Source organism: Zingiber officinale, chromosome 6A (assembly GCF_018446385.1).
Source record: "Zingiber officinale cultivar Zhangliang chromosome 6A, Zo_v1.1, whole genome shotgun sequence".
Classification (NCBI taxonomy): Eukaryota; Viridiplantae; Streptophyta; class Magnoliopsida; order Zingiberales; family Zingiberaceae; genus Zingiber; species Zingiber officinale.
In genome coordinates, this window is record NC_055997.1 from 87878691 (window position 1) to 87898001 (window position 19311).

Sequence of the window (19311 nt, forward strand, 5' to 3'; positions counted from 1 at the left end):
TTAGTTTTCTCCTAGGAATCATAATGAGAATAAATATCATATTATTGTAGAATAAGAATGAGTATAAGTTTGGGTATCATTCTTAAAAATAATGTTTAGTTAGTTGAATATTTTCAATAAAATGAACTTAAATTATCTTTTTTAACCTTAGAGGAAAATAAGGAAAAAAAATTAAATGAAAGAGAAAGTTGAATGTGAGAGAAAAATATGATGAGAGAGAAAGTGTGATGAGAAAAAAAAAAGAGGGAAAGTGTGATGAAAGAAAATGAGGAGAGAGAGCATGATAGGAGAGATTAAGAAGAGAAAAAGTATGATGAGAGAGAAATTGTGCTGAGAGAGAAAGAGTAATAGGAAAAAATAAAGAGAGAGAGAAAGTGTTATGAAAGAAAATGAGAAATTAAGGAGAGAAAGTATGATGAGAAAATGTGATAGGAGAGAAAGTGTGATGAGAAAAAATGAAGAAAGAGAAACTGTGATAAGAGAAAATAAGGAGAGAGAGTGTGATGGAAGAGAATGAAGAGAGAGAAAGTGTGATGAGAAAAAATATACAGAGAGAGATTGAGGAGAGAGAAAGTATGATGCAAAAAAAATAAGGAGAGAATGAAGAGAGAGAAAGAGCAGAGAGAGTATGATGGAAGAGAATGAAGAGAAAGAAAGTGTGATGGGAAAAAATATGGAGAGAGAGTATGGTAAGAGAGATTGAGGAGAGAGAAAGTATGATGAAAAAATGAGGAGAGAATGAAGAGAGGGAAAATAATGAGAGTGTGTGTGTGATGAGAGAGAATATATAGAGAGAAAATAGTAGAGAATATGTGATGAGAGAAAGTATGTTGAGAGAGAAAATATGATGATAGAATGAGGAGAGAGAAAGTATGATGAGAGAGAACAAGGAGAGAGAGTGAAATGAAAGAAAAATTGAACAAATATACTAAGAGTATTTTCGTCCAAACTTAATTGTTATTTTCATTCCATTAAAACCCAAGAGAGGAAGTGGGTTTCCTCCATACCCAAATTTTTAGGTTTCATTCCAAAATTTTGATTCCATTCCCATCAACCAAACACAAGGTTTGGGAATGAATCCATTCCCTCATTCCCTCATTCCCAAACCTCTAAACCAAACGCCCCCTAAATAGCCAAGTTTGATTGGGGTTGGGGTTGTGGTTGGGGTTAAGCACCAGGGATTCTCTGGTCCGCAAATTGCGGACCAGGGGATGGTTCACTATATGTGAACCTTTAATTTAGATGGACCCCATCTATTTAAAAATAGAGTCCATCCAAATCAAAGGTCCTCATCATTATACCATCCCTGGTCCGTAATTTACGGACTAAAAGATCTGCTCTCTGGGGTTAAGCCGCAAACTAAAACCACAAAGCTCCTGCGCTGGATTCGGCTTCTCTCTTCCTGGCGGCGATGCTCCGTTTTCCGTCGCTAGGGTTCCGGCGTGCTCTTCTATGATCCCGGTGCAACGGGCCTTTCTTAGCCGAGCCATCGCTGCAAGACTCTTTCCCTCGCGCACCTCCCTTCGCTTCAACTCCTCAATCCTCTCGCTGGTTGAGCCACCCAACTACTCCAGTGACGACGTCGATAGAGACGCCACCGATAAGCTTCCCGACGCAAAGTTTCGCTCTTGCTGCCCCGGAGTGCCCCGAGCGGGCCTCTTCCTCCTCGTCTCCGTCGTGCAGAGGACCCTCGACTGGACCACGGTCCGAGAAATTAGATTCGCTGAGGCGGCAGGCGCGTACGGCTTCCCGCATGCGGTGGAGGCTTTCTCGATGCTCATGGGGGTTTTCTCGTCGGCGGGAATGCAACGGGAGATTAGGCTGTTGCTAGCTGGGGTTCTGAGCTTCGTTAGGAATGTGGATTGCGACTTGTTGGTGGTGCTATCAGCAGTAGTGCTGCATGCTGGTGGTTCTCTGAGCTCTCTCAATGTATATGGGACTGCTATCCTTCTTCTAGCAGAAGACTCCATGATCGAACATGCACTAGAAGTCTACTTTGAAGCGAAAAGAATGGGGCTTCCGATTGGAGCTCCCTTATCTAACCTTTTGCTCAAAGTTTTGGTCAGAAGCAATAATTCCGAAATGGCAAAGGATTTATTTAATCACATGAAAATCTGCGGACCGAAGCCAAATGTTTATAGTTACACTATCATTATGTATATGTATACTACCCAAGATATCTTGGACATAAATGAAGCTAGTAAAATTCTTGATGAAATGGAAATGGAAGGTGTGAAGCCAAATGTAGTGACATATGATACGTACATCAGGGGGCTTTGTCGAGCAGGAGATGTTAAGTCTGCAAAGGAATTTCTTCAGGACTTGCAGTCCAGAGACTTGCCATGCAATACCAATTGTTATAATGCTCTGATACTTGGTTTTTGTAGGGAGGGTGAGTTGGAGAAAGCTTTGTCAGTAGTTCAGGAGATGAAAGAACGTGGACCAAAGCCAGATGTACATAGCTACAGCATTCTCATTGATGGATTTTGCAAAAGTGGAGATGTTGCGAAGGGCTCTAATCTTCTTGAAGAAATGTTAAGCAATGAGATCACGCCGACGATGGTTAGTTTTAGTTCACTACTTCATGGTTTGTGCTTGAAAGGTGAGATGGGATGTGCATTAAGTCTCTTCAATCAACTGAGTGGCCAAGGCTATGCACATGACTTAATTTCCTATGGGATCCTCATTGATGGATATTGCCAACTTGGGGATTTGGATGGTGCTTCTAGGCTTTGGCAACAGATGATTCAAAGCAATTTTGTCCCAGATGCTCATAGTTACACGAGTATAATATTTGCTCACTGTAGAAATGGGTGCTTGAAAGAAGCATTAGAGCAATTTGAATTCATGCTTTACAGCGGTGTGATGCCTAGTGTTGTAACATGTACTCTGATAGTTGATTTATTTTGCAAGCAGCATAGAATGTTAGATGCTTTTGCTTTCCTTGACAAAATGAATGAATGGGGAATTGTTCCAAATATATTTATGTTCTCAGTCATCCTTAATGGACTATTCAAGGAAGGAAAATCAGTGTACACGTGGGGTGTTCTGGGATCAATGATAAAGAAAGGGATTGTTTGTGACGTAGTTATCTATTCCATACTTATTGATGGTCTAATTAAATCATCAAAGCTTGAGGAGGCACTGAAGCTGTTTGCAGGAATGTCAAAGGTGGGTTTGGTGCCAAATATCTTTGTATACACCATCATTATCAATGGGCTTTGCAAGATTGGTAGGCTACCTGAAGCATTGGGTTTGTTCGAAGAAATGATTATAAAGGGGTTTATTCCTGATAGGATTGTATATACATGCTTGATTGATGGTTACTGTAGTCGCAAAGATATGAAGAAAGCTTCTGAGTTGTTCGACAAAATGGTGCACAGTGGTCTTGTGCCTGATGCTCATGCATACACCTGCCTCATTGATGGATATAGCAAGATTTTTATGATGGAAACTGCAATTGCTTTGCTAGATGATATGCTGAAAATGAATCTCTGTCCTACTGTAGTAACCTATAGTGTGATAATTAATGGATATCGTAAATTGGGTGATTGGGATAAAGCTTATGAGATATATAAGATAATGTTAAATCAAGGCATTTCTCCTGATTCAGTCATGAATTTGTCGGAGATTTCAAGTTTTAGCACTTGAATGGTTACTTGAGGAACTATATCTCATGTATCATTTTGAGATCCTGCAAACTGGTGGATAAAAACAATCGCTAATGCCTTCCAGTCAAAAAAAGATATCACTTATTGCCCCCATTCAAGGGAAGTTGATGCAGCTAATAAGCTGATATTATTTAGATTGGTAGTGGTGATATCTTACTTTTCTTTACAACAAGCAAAGTTGGTGGATGAATTACCACTGCAAGAGGAAGCAAGATGCTTTGTTGTAGATAATTGGGTAACATGCAGCAAAAGTCTAGGAAGACAGAAGTCAGTATCTTTCAGAAAGTAAGTACTATGCAATTCAGCCATTTAAGCATTATTTCCAAAATCAAGTTAATGAAACAAGCTATGAAAACAATCATCAGAAGGTATTTCTGCTGCATGTTTGTTAGCATGAAATGACAGTGGCTCCTTGATATCCCTTAGCAATCTCTATCAATATTAACCTGGAAGAAATGGTAGATGAAACATGCCTTCATGTTATTGGATGTTTGTAGTATAATACCACAGAGGAATCTTAATTTAGTCCAATCATTGTGGAAGTGAACATTCCTTTTAGTTCTCTCATCCTGTTTGGAAGTGAAATTACTTAATTTAGTCCAAACATTTTGGATGCTAATATTCTTTTTAATTCTTGTATCCTCTTTGGAAGCAAAATTAGCAATCTTCATAGTTCCCTTTAAGTTGCATTGGCATTGTGGTGTGCATAGATAAGTTTGTTAATACTTGATACTGATACATTCTTCTCAATTTTCATATGTAGCTAGTTAGTTTCTCATAGATACTGTCTGCTTTTGTCTGACAACAAAACATTCAGGATGCTGGGATTTTCTTCCCATTGTTTTTGGTTTATTTTCTGTCTTGATCACCTTCATTGTCTGTGGTTAGATACATGTTGTAACTCAAGTTCAGTTTTTTTTTTTCTGAGCCTGTATCTATTCATAGGAGTGTTTCTCATCAAATATAGATAATTTATATCATTTCCTATCTTTTATGTGCTACTCAAATAAAGAATTGAACTTGGTCCTGAGTTTTGACTTTTGATTACAGTTGCAGGTTAATGGTTTCCGGTTTGACCTCATGGGACATATTATGAAGAGCACTATGGTGCATAACCCTCACCTCACTGCTGTTTTCTACCATATTTATTATTTTCACAACAAATTTAGCATGATCACTACTGTTTCAATTGTGTGTCAAGTAGTATCTTTTTGTACCAAATTTAGTTAAATGCAGAATCTCCAATATGTAAAATCAACATAACTTATTTTTTCAGTACTGTTGCTTGAGATTAGTGAAAATATAATTTGATCACATATAGAAATGATAATGAACTGTTCATAATTTTAAGTTTAATATCTCATCCTAGAGAAGTTAATAGTCTCTCCTGATGCAATCAGAGTGATCTAACCGAAAATTTGATCTGTTTGAGGTCATAATTGTTTCTTGCTTTCGGTACAAAAATTTACCAAAAAGACATCATTATCGGTGTCTCTTAGTCCTGCTGATGATTCACATGCAAAGCATCTCCCTGTAACAGTGATTTGGTTGTTTTGGTGGTTAGTCAGTTTTGATGAAATTGGAAGTCTGACATTCTGAATTTTTTTTCCTTTCTGATTATTACTGGTTACATGCTTTCATTATTTGTTGTCCACCTATTATTTGTTATTTCAGGTGAAAGCAAAGAGTACTCTTCAAAGCCTGTCTAAAGACAAGGATGGGGTAGATGGTTCAATGATATATATGTGAGTGATTTGGTTTATTCATTGTTGGTTATATTCTTGTTGTTGAGCATTTTGGTAGAAGCATGTGGTCGTTTTGACTGAGATTTATACCTATAAGTGTGTCTTTGCTGTTGACAAAGTTCTCCAATTTTGTAAACTTGTCATTTATTAGTTACGGTGAAGGATGGGACTTTGGTGAGGTTGCAAACAATAAGCGAGGGATCAATGCAACACAATTTAACCTACCAGGAACTGGAATTGGGAGGCATTCTATCTTGTCATAATTTAATTTTTGTTGCAACATTTTTAAATTTTTTTTTAAAGTGTTAATTTGTTTCCAAGAAATATATACTAATTTAAAGCTACTCATGGTTTCATATTAACTTCTTGATTCCTTGGTGTGGTTTAATTATGGAAGTATAATACATGCGTTATTTGAATGCTTGAGATATATCAAGTTAGGCTTACGATGAGGGCTTTCTTCTAATGGAATGTATGAGTCAGCTATATTTTTATTCCTTTGATGATTGGTGATTGGCTTGCCAGGATACCATGGGTAAGAAGCATAGCATCATGTTCTACAGCTGCATAAATTCCATTAAGAGAGATCCTTGTGCCAAATCATGTTGATTTTTTTTTTAAAAAAAAATTATCCTAAATCCTTTGAATGCTATAGAAAATTTCGAATTGGTAGTGAAACTATAAATTTGATGTAAAAAAAACATAGACCCCATTATAATAGTTGAAAGAACAAATGAGTGATGAGCACAATCTCTATTTTGATATTTCCCCCTCTCACAAGATTTTCAACTGATATGCAACCCCATAAAACTGGTGGCTAAGGCATACAAATTTATCTTGGTGTTGTGCCAAATTATATCAATCAAACCTAATCTCATTCTTGATCATGGATTTGCCTTGTGTTTATCCTTTTCTTCCATCACTACATACATCCACTTGTGGTTTAAAGTGTTGATCGGTATCTGTCCATAGCCAAAATGTACCATTTTGGCAGCTGACCTATACTATTAGCAGTATTTCAATATTATATTGGCAAGGTAAAAGTCGCTATGCTACTTGTGCTTTAATAGTATCAATTGCAGTTAGACATGTCTTAGCCTAAGGAATTTTTTGCAATAGGAGGAAGCCTATTAGAGCAATGTTGTGTGGAGTTAGAAGGGCCACAGGTCATGAAATTTTGTTGGAAAAGCAATGAAAATATTCGAGGAGCTCACATTTGATTAGCTAGTTGGTGATGCAATATCTAATCAACCGATGATTAGAAGATTTTGTAGAAGAAATACAAATATTTACTTTTCATGGAAAAATGCTATCGGTTGGTTTAGGAGAATTAACTTTTAAGGAATTATTTTAATATTAGGAGTTAGTCTTGGTATGTTTAAATTTTGAAGAGAAATGGTAGGAGTTTAGTTTATATTGGGTGGGCTATTTCCTTATTAGAATTCAATTGTTTTCCTAGTTTGTTTCGTATAAGGTCTATAAAAGATGTAATTCTTCAATGTTCTTCTTCCAATTCAATAAAAAAAATTCACTTGGTGAGTTTTATACTCTGTGAATTTGTGTTATTTCTCTATATAAGATAGTTATCCCCTACGACGTGTCAATTTATCTCAATTCTCTATGTGAGTTTCAATTTAATTTTGATGTTGCATTAATTCAGTATCAAAGTGTGACTTTGCATCGATGCCAATCTTATTTGGCTAGCGTTGCTCAACAAGGTCAAATAGTCTAAATCGTGGTTTGAAATCTTGTAACGTGCTGTGGCATGGTCAAAACATCTCGTTTTGGATAAATTACCAAAACTTGATATAGGTAATCTATTCTATGTAATTGTGATAATCATTTTGATGACTGTGTACATTAGACACCCCTTGGCATGTTACAAAATGTGTCAAGATAAATTGAAAAAATATTTGTTATTTTTTGTAGCTTTTAATATCAACATTGTACCATTACAAGAGGAACATAAAGTAGTAGTTGTTGTCTTCTTTTTTTATTTTCTTCGTCCTTCCCCTCCAAATCTCTATCAGCATCATACGTCGAAAGATCAACACAGTACTGAAACATTATGGTTGCGGTGAAAGTTTGGAACTCCGACATAGCTATAAATTTTAAAACCTTGTTTAAACACAAAATATTGATTAGATTGACTCAAAGTGACACGTACTAGAGTCAAGATATAGGGTATGCTTACAAAATTGTGTTTAGGCTACCAAATATTATATAGATCTTCACTTGTTTAGCTTTGCTTGAAGTTTTCAGATTCATTAAAACTGACAAAAATTTATTTTAATAAGCCAAAATTGAATTCTTGATTGAATGAAACTGTACCTTTATTTCTTATGTGCATTCACATCATTAGTCCTACCCCAGTTTCGTTGCCTATTATAATCTTTCCTTTTTTAATTTTGTTTACACACGGTTTAATGGATTTTTTTTGAATCATCAGTTTCAATGATCAAATGCACGATGCAGTTTATAGTTTTCATGTTTAGTTTGTGTTTTGCTTACCAGATACGCTTTTTTAATGTAACAAGCTTAGTATTTATGCACAATCTTGAGTGTCTGAGGTCGTTAGATTATTCTAGTGTATATAGTTCCATGTTAGTACTTCTAGATTTATTTTATCATGAGTTTACATATGCAATCCTAACAAGATTGATTATTTCGCTATAATATGCAGTACAATATTCTATTCCCTGAATTCTAAACAAACTATCAAATTTATTGGTATTTTCTTTCTAGTCACTACTATTAATATTCCCGTTTTAAAGTTTATTTATTAGCAAACTAACTATCAGATTTGTTAGTATTTTTTTTTCTAGCCAACATTAATTGTATTCTTGAACTTGAGTACATTTAGCATTAGTAGTTGAGATTTTATTACATTTATAGTTTTCAACGAATATAAGTATATATGATTTGTCAATCAAATTTTCATATATTTGTATTAATTCATTATCAGTAGGAATTTGGTTGGTATTTTTTAGCTGTCCTTTGGCATGATGCAATCTGGGAGTTGATTTTCAACTAAAATTTTCATTGCTTCCAACTAAGACTAATACATTAGCTCTCTGTAGATCCATGTCAATAAAGTTTCTTCTCTGTTTAACCCATTTTAAAACCAAGATCTTCCCCTAGGGTTATTCAAGATCTAGCAGCTGCATACAAGCTAACTGGGTTTTGATGACAACTAGAAGGCACAGGATCACAAACTTACAGGTGACGAGTGAGAGGTAGTGGCAGTTGAGAAAGAGGAAGCACTGACTGGCACCAAGTAGAGAGAATAGGATTTGTATTGTTATTGTGTCGAGGAGATCCATGTATAGAGTATCTAGGCCTAACTAATTAATCAAAATTAAAGGTATGGAACTAAGTTTATTTTCTAACATATTGTTCTTAGTGTTGAGAGTACAACCTTTAAACCAGAGTTTTGATGAATGACTAAGGTTAAAGTTAGGTTTTTTGTGCTCTAACAAATTGATGTCAAGTGTGTAGAAGCAGGTTACTTGACAAGTGTTAAAGTTCTGGTTAGGAACAGGTTGCTACTAAGTTCTCGTGGAGCTAGGCATCTAAAGTCTGATTGGGAATCAGGCAGGAGCTAAGTCTTAGTTGGGAACCAAGTAAGAAAGTCCTGGCCGGGAACTAGGTGAATCAAGTCCAAGTGAAGCCAGCTTGGGAGCTGAAGGCTTAACAGACAAGACCAAGTAGAGTAAGCTGGGAGTTGAAGCTTGGCGGATAAGACCAAGTGGGGTAAATTGGGAGTTGAAACTTGGCAAACAAGTCCAAGTGGAATCAACTAGAAGTTGTAGCTTGGCAACTCAATCTAGATGGGTCAGCTAGGAAGTAAGCATCTAGACTCAAAGTAAGTGCAAGTAACTTTACATTTTGCATCCTACTCATTACGTGGAAGCAATGTTCGACGATTCAAGGCGACCGGAGAAAGTTCGAGGAGACTGGCTAATGATAACTCTCGGCGAGTGAAGTTGGAGGTTCCATATGACCGTGTTGAGTCGGGGTGACCGAAGCAACTTTTAAGCGACTTGGAGATGGCATTATTCAGCAATCTGAGTGACTCGAGTCAAGATCAAATTTGACTCCTCTCCAGGTGACCGGAGGGAGAGCTTCGTTAATGTTATCTAACAAATACAAGTTGTAGCCACGTCAGCACCCATCTAGATGACTAGGGAGGCTCCAGGCGATCATAGAAGGACTATAAAAAGAGCTTTGAGGCACAACTTGAAGATAACTAATTCACAATTCATTCTCTCAATCTCTTGAGGTTGTGCTCTATTGCTCTCTCGCCTTCTGTGCTGCAACACGCTGCAACTTGCACTTTATTTCTGATCGGCAACACCTAGAGTAACATTTCATTTGTTTTTGTGTTACCTTTTTTTATTGTATTTGTGCTTAACTTTTTAAATTCTTTTTCTATAAGGTTTTCCCTCCTCTATAGGCTTTTTGGAAAGGAAAAATTAGAAATAAGAATCATATTTTTATAATTGTTCCACGTGTCTATATTTCTGATTTGGTTGATTAACTACTTGCATGCTCAATTGTTAAGTCTTTTGCATTCTTACATTGCTTTACTATACTTGATTGAATCAGTCAATGTAATTTTTATTTTCGTCTATTGATTCAGTTATTATCTGCTTATACAAATCGTAACACTATTCACCCCCTCCTCTTTTAGCGTCGAGTTTGTCCTACAATTGTCTCCACGAAACACTTGATTGTTTGCAAGATGAATGTTCCCTTGATTGTCAAAGTTCATTAAATTTTATTTATTTTTGTGTAAGTTGGCTATTGTTTCTTGTCACCGTATCATATTTGATAGCATCCATAGCAACTTCTGACATTTTTATTTATTTGCCTTAATTAGGGTATCCCTTTTTTCATTGTGGGGATGAGATTTTGCGGTCAAAGTCACTTGATCGTGATTCATACAATTCTGGTGATTGGTTTAACAGGTTCGATGCTCCCTTGCCTCAAAAGTTGTAATGTTTGTTTTAGCTAGTTGATAGGCTTTTGTTCTCCATTTCAGAATTTTGTTCGAAGAGAAAATTCAGATACCATTTGCTTAAACCAATGATACTATCCTTAATGCTTTACTTTCCATTTTTTTAAGACTTGACTTCACTTAACAAGCGAACAATTGGGGCGTTGGACTTCCTCCACGAGAAAAGAACTAATATAATTGGCCACTAAGTTCTTACAGCATTTTAATCGAAATATGGTATTTTGCTATATATTTCTTTTCTAGTTCTGGAGCAAACTAGCTTTTTCCCAATTTTTTGGGTTGAAATTGTAATTTTTTATCAACTCATCACCACAGGATCAAACCAAGGTTAGCAAACCCATCATTCAAGCCTCAGAAACATCACATTCTTGCAGCTGTTGATAACTTTGTAGACCTACTAAAGATCAGATATTCTTCTCCACTCTTTCGTTTGAGAACTGCAAATGCCATTCAAGTAAGGCTACTGACTTAAATCGAGTATAGTCACTTTCCTAATCGAGGATATGTAAACTCAATAGGAAGGTCAACATTTTTCTGTTTCTTGTACCTGATATGTAACTAACTGTGCTGAAAGGTCCAGTTGTTTACAACTGATATTACTTATCTCAGTGGTGTACGAAGCTACACAAATGTATATGGAGTAGGTTCAACATGCATTCATGCATTTACTAGAGTATACGAACGTATATTGTAGAAACTTTTCAAGGGCCATCTTTCCGAGTATTTAGGAGTTGACCCTAAGTTACTAAGCTTAATCTCCACATATTGTTCCAGTTGTACACTGGTAACTGCAAAGGTTCCATAAGTATTGAACTCCATATATTGTCTTTAACCCTGGTACCAATTATCTGACTCCCCCCACCTCAGGAAAGGCTCCACTTTCATAATACAGGGCCCCCCTGGGTCCAAGGAATTATTGTTATGAGCATCGAAGATGGTGACGCTGAAAAACCTGGCATGGCTCAAATTGACCCCTTGTAAGTCACAAATGCTAAAATGGAATTTCGTCTCCATCAACTCACAGAAGCTCAGGATTCTAACAGTTTCACTTCTTCGTTGCAGCTACTCTCTTGTGGTTGTATTGTTCAATGTTTGTCCTGCCCAAGTTTCACTAGAAATTCCTGCATTGAAGTCAAGAACACTGCAACTGCATCCTGTGCAGGTATCTCTCTCTTTTTTCTTCAATGGCAAGTAACACGATGGTTTGATTGTGGATTATGGATCTAATGCAGTTAAACTCGGTGGATGATGTTGTGAAGCAATCAGCATATGATGCCTCGTCATGCAGTTTCATTATTCCTCAGAGGACAACGTCCTTGTTCGTTGAACTGCGCAATACATGGATTAATCTACTTTTCTCTCTCTCTCTGCTCCTTTTTTTTTTCAATTCCAAAATAATAATGTGCTGAGGAAATCGTTTCAAGTGGGGTTTTCCAAGTTCCAAAGTAAAATGATCATAATTTTTTACTTTTTTTTTTATCAACGCTCAGAATGCAGCCTCAAAAATTCATAGAAATATTAATATTCTGTTGCAAATTTTGTGTCAGTGCATTCTGATTGCCGATAAGAGGGCAAAATAGCTACCGTCTCTTCATTGTTTTATTTAATGAATGGCAGCAGTCGGTTTGCATTGGTCGGTTTGCATTGGTGGAGGGCAATGAGCCTCCACCTGTTAACAGGTGGGGGTCATTGTCTCCTATCAATCCCCTTTCTCGGTTCAGGAGCGGACCAGACAAGGGGACCAGAGGATCCGGTCCCGTTTGAATGGTGCAAGCGGCTTCTAAAATAATTAAGTTTAAAATTAACTCGTGTCTCATAAATCGTGATTCCTATGATTTTAAAAGCAGAAAATGTAACCGGAAGATGATTTCAAAATCAGTTTGTGTGCTTAATGAAATCATAATTTCAATGTTTATTTGAGTAAAAGTACATTTTATTACTCCTTGCAGCTATGAAGTTAGAGTTGACATAAATTGATTTTTAAAATTTGTTTTTGGCATTAAAATTGACACATTATTGGATAGAATGGCAAAAGGCTTGTCTCAAACATCTATACTTGATATACTATGGCATTTTTCCTAATTAAGTTATTTCCTCTCCTGCAACCATTTTACAATACTGATTGGTCTGATGATGCAAATGACCTAAAATCCACAATGAGATTCAACTTGATAAATTTCTTATAATTGATTTTTTCATTTGGCTCTATGCAAACTATACAACTTGAAGAGATCAATTCAACAAAAGCAGCAGTAAGAATCACCCAGGGATTTTTGAGTGCCCAATTATTGAAGAAATCTTGTAATTTGTCTATAAAAACAAATTTAGTAAGAACGTTTGTATAATGAAATCCAAAATTGAAGAAGAAGAAGAATAGTCCAATAATTCGATAACATCAAGGACATAAATACTAGCTCCATAATTCATCTTATTTTCCGTGATTTACCTCTTCAGTATTGGCCCTAAGACGGATTGACGGAGGTACAAATGTATTCGTCTTTTGCCACCATAATTCATCTCATTTAGTAGTCTTTTCAGGATGGTCTAGTGACTAGTGCATAAGGTGCTGTCATCATAAGGTCTGGGGTTCGAATTTTGACATAGCTGAGGTAAATACCTTTCTCATGTGCTCGACTACTATTCCAAAGACTAGTAATCATTCGTGATTTACCTCCTTTGTATTGATCTTAAGATATCAATTGACCCTAAGACGGATTGACAAGAATATTAGACGCGAACGTATTCACCTTTGCTCCACCATAATTCACCTCATTTAGTAATATCACTTCTACACATAAAAATATGAAGTGAGAGTCAACTAGAAGAATGGTGCTGAACAAAACAAAAAGTGGCATAGGCAAAGGCCAAAGCGGCTAAATGCCCTTCGTAATCCTTCAAAAGACTCACCTTTGCCAAGCAACTGCATGATCAGCATCAAGAAGCGGCAGGGTAGGTATTGATGCCATCTTTGCAGTCACTAGTTAGATCATTGAAGGTCTCAAGCTGCTTCTTTCCTCTCAAGAACACCTCTGTATCGACTTCCACCCTCATGTAGCCATCGAATTCGACAGCTACTCCACCATTGAGTTCCTTCGTCTCCTGATACCATTCACTAGTGCCATTCCACAAATCTTTGAAGTCATCTAGGAAATAGGTGGTATACTTATCCTTAAGGGGGTCGAAGAAGGAGGTATAAGGCTCGTCGGTGGCGATGTACAACCGTCTTCCATTGTCAATCTTGTCACCGAGCGTTGCAAGTAGTGCATCAGGCGAGGTGTCCCTTGCAAGGTTCGGCCACAGCTGAGTGTTCCTCCCCTTGTCCCCACGCACAATGTGAACGGAGTCGAAGTCCCAACACAGGCCCGAAGAGATGAGATGGCGGAGTCAATCTCCATCAGCCGTCGGGACTTCCAGAGGAGGTGCCATGGGCGCTGGATCACGGCCTCGGTCTCCCCCTCGCAGACTCTGTACGGTACCAGTAGTTGTCTGGCTCGACGTCTCCAAATTTCCTCATGATCAGGGTGTCCTTGATGCCAGCGAGGCTCAGGGTGTCCTTGATGAAGTGAAGGGCAAGCTTGTCCTTTTTCTCCCATTCCGACCAATCTGTCCAGAACTGGCGCTGGTCGATCACAGAAGCCGAGTCCTTATGTGCTCGAAGTCGAAGTAGAAGCGGAAGTCCTTGCCGTCGGCGTCCTTGCCAGTGCCTGTGTAGATCGACGAGAGGCAAATGTTGAGATCCATGACGAGCGTGCGATTTAGGTACTGGGCTTCTCCCAGCTCGCAGAGGAAGCTCCACAGGTAGTGGTTCATGCTCTTGCAGCGATCGCCCCCACCGAGGGTAACCAGGTACTTATTGGCAAATATAAATTGTGAATGGAAACGCGACCTGTCATTAGTAGTTCCGCGTTCACAACAGCATATTTTGTATAGTGCAATTTATAATCATCAGTATATCGTAAGTACCTAAGTACTTTTGTTATTCTTTTCTAGTTATCAATATCAGAATTATTCGTGTATCTACTCAGCTTGCTTACTGTGTAGGTTAAGTTGGATCGTGTACAACTCATTAAATATATTAAACTTCTAATCACCCTGGAGTACTCTATTGCTCACTAGCTAATCAATAGACATGATGTCTTTCAACCTATCATTAGTAGTTCCACATTCACAACACAGGATATTTTGTATAGTACAATTAAGTATTCTTATTATTCTTTTCTAGTGGTTAATATCAGAATTACTTATGTATATACTCAACTTGTTTATTATGTAGGTTAAGTTTGATCGTGTACAACTCATTAAATACATCAGACTTCTAATCACCATGGAGTACTCTATTGCTCACTAGCTAATCAATAGACATGATATCTTTCACCTATTCTACCGTTTGTGTCAGCATAGACAAAACTCACCCAGGACTCTCCTTGATATAGCTCAAGTCTCCTGAGTGTGTTCGTTCTTGGCCATGAACACTCCTGATTTTGTGAGAAGTGCTAAGAATTATACCTCTAATTCTTCTCGAAATGATCCTACTTCTTTCTCACATAGGTGATCTCTCAAGAGTATTTTCTATTACCCCATTGTGATCATTAAAAGCAAGAATACTTACCCTTCATCTGATTACTGATTCATAGGGGCATCTACATGATTGATCTAGTTATATTACTGTTGATCCTGTCCGAACCAGGGGTCAACGAACGCTGGGGATGTGGCGCTCCTTGCTGGATCCTCGAGTGCTTCGGCGAACTTGCAACAAAACCGAGCCGGGGGGGGGGGGGGTGTCCCGGCGACGGCCCTCCGACGCTCAAGTCAGGCGAGGGAATAGATGAAGAAAGTGGCTGCAGGATGAAGACTAGCGTACCTCCGGTTGAAGAAGTGGAGACCTTATATAGACCTCTCGAAGGAGCCTGGGCCCACCAATCGAAGCAATCGCTTGCTTTCGACCATGCCCAGGCGTAGGCCTGTCAGAAGGGCATCCATAAGACCATACTGTTGATACAATCGCCTGCTCTCGACCATGCCTAGGTGTGGGCTTGTCAGAAGGGCATCCATAAGGCCATCCCACTACTGTATCAACCTTTCCGTGACGTGATGGTAGGGCCTTTAATAGTGCCATCTTGCGTACAGTCTAATCATCATGCCTTTGCTGACATACCATATCCCGGGCCGAGCGAATAGGCCGTTCGGCTAATCACTATTTCCTCGCCATGATTCCGGCCGAGCGGACACCCCCGCTCGACCATTCTGTCCTCGGCCGAGCGGACACCTCCGCTCGGCCACTCGGCTCCGGTTCTACTGCTTTGGCGTCGGAAACCCCAAACCTTTGGCTGGGTAATCTCTGGTTCCGCTCGGACGGGACCCCATCTATGGGCCCCCCATTCCTACCGCCGGATCACTTGCCTCCCCTTCAAGTCTAGTCGAAGGAGGCAGTGAGTCCGACTGACTGGACTATGTGTCCGAGCGGGCGGTCGTCCCCTTACCGTCGCTTATAATATCCCTTGAGCCGTTCGGCCCTTATGCCAAATTCAGCCGCTCGGCTCTTCGTTTTGGATGTCTTGGCGCTCAACATGGATGTTTGCTTGTCTAAATCTTCTCGAAAATCACGCAAATCCTTTTCATTAAGTCGAAGCATGCGCGGTATGGGCGCATTAATTGCGCCTGGTGACAGAGCGCCACGTGGCTCTTCTCGCGTGGCGGTGATGATCCGTACGATGGGACGCCGATTGTTTTGAAATGGACGGTTAGATGATGACCTCGTCTCTCGTGACCTACATCCGACGGACGAGGCCGACCAGCCTCGTTCGCATAAAGCCTTCGTCTTCGCCCTTACGATGCATTCTCTGTTTAATTGCGCGTCCTCCGTCGAAGGTGCCCGCGACTGCATCGTTCCGGCTGTCCTAGCTCCTGCCTCTTGGTGGTTTTCGGCTTTCTGGTGATCCTCTCCGTTCATCTTCCCTCAGTAAGCTTCTCCCTTCCTTTTGTTCGGCCTTTCCCTTTCGCGGGGAACTCCTTTCGTCCCCTTGCTTGCGAACCTTTATCTGTCCTCCGTTTCCGAGTTTCTTTCGGCTTCCTTCTTTCTTTTTCTGGGTACTTTAGTCATGGCGAGCACTTCCGTACCCGCTGTTGATGTTCATGGTCCCTGGTATATGACCATGGAGAGTAAATTTGACGAGGAGGGTGCTCGGCGTCTTGTTCGGACGTACGGGATCCCGGACGACCATGAAATAGTTGTAGCCGACCCGACCGACCGGCCCCATAACCCGCCGATCGGTACCATTTGTTTTTTTCTGGACCAATTCCAGGGCGGCCTTAGATTTCCTACCCATCCATTTATTTTGGAAGTTTGTAATTATTTCCGCATCCCGCTCGGCCAACTTGTGCCGAATTCCTTTAGGCTGCTGAGCGGGGTGGTCGCCCTCTTTAGGCTGCACAGTATTCCACTTGACCCCAAAATATTCCACTTTTTCTTCTACCCCAAACAATCCGAGTTGGGCACTTTTATTTTCCAAAGTAGAATAGGCTTCAAATTTTTTGATAATATGCCGACCTCCAACAAGCACTGGAAGGAGTTCTTCTTCTATATACGACTTCCTGAGCGGCCAACATTCCGAACCAAATGGCAGACCGCTGTGCCGACCCAGCCGGAACTCGGCAAATTCAGAAGCAATCCGGCCTACCTTCATGCGGCAAACTGGTTGTCCGGTCAGCGATACAAAATCGACCAGTTGCTTCTCAAGGGAGTGTTGTACATTTTTGGCTTATCTCCCGTTCGGGCCAATCTCCCCTACCGCATGGGTAAGGACTCTTTTACTCCCTTCGCCTTTTTTGTCTAACTGATTTTAATTTCTTCCACTGCAGCTGAAGTCATGTGGCGCTCCAAGGCTACTGATCATCTGAAATTGAAAGTCGTGGAAATTGAGGCAGCTACCAAAAAAGAACTCGCTGAGAGGGGGGGACGCAGTCCGCCCCTGAAACAGAAGTTACCCAATCCGCTTCAACGGAGGTTGAGGCGGATCCTGTTTCCTCTGCTCCAGCCGAGTTGGGAGTCCCCCATGCCGGGGATTCACCACTGGAAGTTCGGCGGAAACGTCGAAGAGATCCCAGCCTTCCGCCGACCCAAGAGGGCGAACCACAGGCGCCGATCGAGGTCGCTTCGCCAGATCGCACGCCGTCGCAGATCGGGACCTCAGTGGCCTCGCCCACCGCACAGCCCTCTGGCTCTCCTCCACGGACTCGTCGTCGCTTACGACGGTTGGGCGAAACTTCAACCATTGGGGAGTCCTCGGGCCAGGCGACTGAGGCTGAGGAAGTGCCGGCTGGTCACCCGACCATTAAGACTACCCTTCGATTCCCATCGGAGGAATATTTATTGTCTGCCGATCGGCCATCAAGCCCCGTTCATGAGATAACCTTGAGGGGTTCGCTCGCCAAGCTTTTCGAGGACGCTCAGATTCGGGTGGCCCTCATGACGCCCAAGCAGCTCGGTGATAACCACATGCAGCAGGCCACTCAGGTAGGTTCATTTTTCTTCTTGTGCCCTACTACTGTTTGGTTCCTGATTTTATTATTTCCCTTATAGCATTGGGCCGAGCAAATCGCCACTAGCCATCGGCTAGCCGAGCTGGAGGATCTCATGGAAAAACTCCAAGTCTATGGGGGTCCATCGGCCGAGCGGGGGAAACAAGCCCTCGAGGCCGAACAGAAGAAGGTCGCCGACCTGGCTACAGAGGTGGCCCGACTTGAAGACTTGGTGAAGAAGCGCGACGGAGACGTGAAGCGCACCAGTAGTCGAAAGAAGCGGGCGATTGCTGATCTGGACAAGATGAAAGTAGATGTCCGTGCGCTAGATCAGCGATCCAAGGATCTGGAGGCCCAGCTGAACGCCGAGCGAGAGGACCGTTCGGCAGAACGTACAAAGGCTGAGGTGGACTTGAAGGCAGTCCAAGATTCCTTAACCGCTTCCCGGGCGGTACTCAAAAAATATAAGGAGGGAGAGCCGAGTCGCCTAGCCGCAGCGCGCCAAGAATACCTCCGCTCGGAACGGTTCGGCGCAAAATTCGGCGGCAACGTCTCCTCAACTTTCGTCGAGGCGGTCAAGGTCACCATGGCGTACTTGAAGAAGGGGGGGCACCTTCCTGCTGACCTGAGCATTCCCTCTTCAGATCTGACGGCTATGATTGACGATATCCCGGACGCCTTTTTTAATTTTGAGGACCCGGAGTGAAGCGAGTTCTCCCCAGTACTTTCTGTATTTCATCTGCTGATGTAAAATTTTTGCATGTGCCGATCAGCGTAATTGTCTTCCTTTGCCTCTATTTTTGTTTGCCCTTCATTGTCGTCTTTTGTCTGTTTGGTGCTTATTCGTAGAGTCAGTTAAGCTCCACGTGTTTCCCACTAGACGACCGATTAGGTCAATCAATTGACTTGTTTTCCTCGAAATCGTTTAGCGCTTGGCTGTGCTGTTTGCATTCAGTGAATGCGAAGTATTGGCAAACTGATGGCCGATCGGACTTAATCAATTTAGTACTTGCGAAGGCTCGTTATTTGGCGTCCTTAGTTTCGTCCAGTAAGCTCACAGTCGCGGGTTCGACTCTCGATCTTTAACGTCGGAGCTCGACGGCGCGGATATTTATAGCCGGTCGGCGCGGCTCTCGATATTTAACGACGGAGCTCGTCGGTCTTCTGCTCGGGGATTTATAGACGTCGGCTCGTCTCTACGGTTTAACGTCTGGGCTAGACGGTCTTCCGCTCGGAGAGTTTATAGACGCCGGCTCGTCTCTACGGTTTAACGTCTGGGCTAGACGGTCTTCCGCTCGGAGAGTTTATAGACGCCGGCTCGTCTCTACGGTTTAACGTCTGGGCTAGACGGTCTTCC

The 19311-nt window shown here is 40.9% G+C and overlaps 2 protein-coding genes and 1 pseudogene across 2 annotated transcripts; 2 read left to right on the forward strand and 1 right to left on the reverse strand.

The window, feature by feature from the left end:
- The first annotated feature begins 1343 nt into the window (after positions 1-1343).
- Positions 1344-11039, forward strand: LOC121996824 (pentatricopeptide repeat-containing protein At5g41170, mitochondrial-like). Its single transcript, XM_042550945.1, has 6 exons — positions 1344-3956; positions 4722-4778; positions 5346-5416; positions 10299-10386; positions 10545-10652; positions 10752-11039. Exon 1 carries the CDS (start codon positions 1453-1455, stop codon positions 3649-3651), a length of 2199 nt encoding a protein of 732 aa, XP_042406879.1. The 5' UTR covers positions 1344-1452; the 3' UTR covers positions 3652-3956; positions 4722-4778; positions 5346-5416; positions 10299-10386; positions 10545-10652; positions 10752-11039.
- LOC121995005 (pullulanase 1, chloroplastic-like) lies at positions 10726-11958 on the forward strand (the record flags this gene model as incomplete). Its single annotated transcript, XM_042548867.1, has 4 exons — positions 10726-10890; positions 11304-11413; positions 11499-11598; positions 11669-11958. Coding segments are annotated over 4 exons (552 nt in total), but the record flags the coding sequence as incomplete, so codon positions are not given.
- Positions 11959-13370: 1412 nt separating this feature from the next.
- The window catches only part of LOC121995006, a 29372-nt pseudogene continuing 23431 nt past the window's right edge, over positions 13371-19311 (reverse strand).

What these genes read in the sequence shown, in the direction of transcription:
- LOC121996824 (XM_042550945.1), top strand. Translation starts at nt 1,453, where the DNA reads ATGATCCCGGTGCAACGGGCCTTTCTTAGCCGAGCCATCGCTGCAAGA.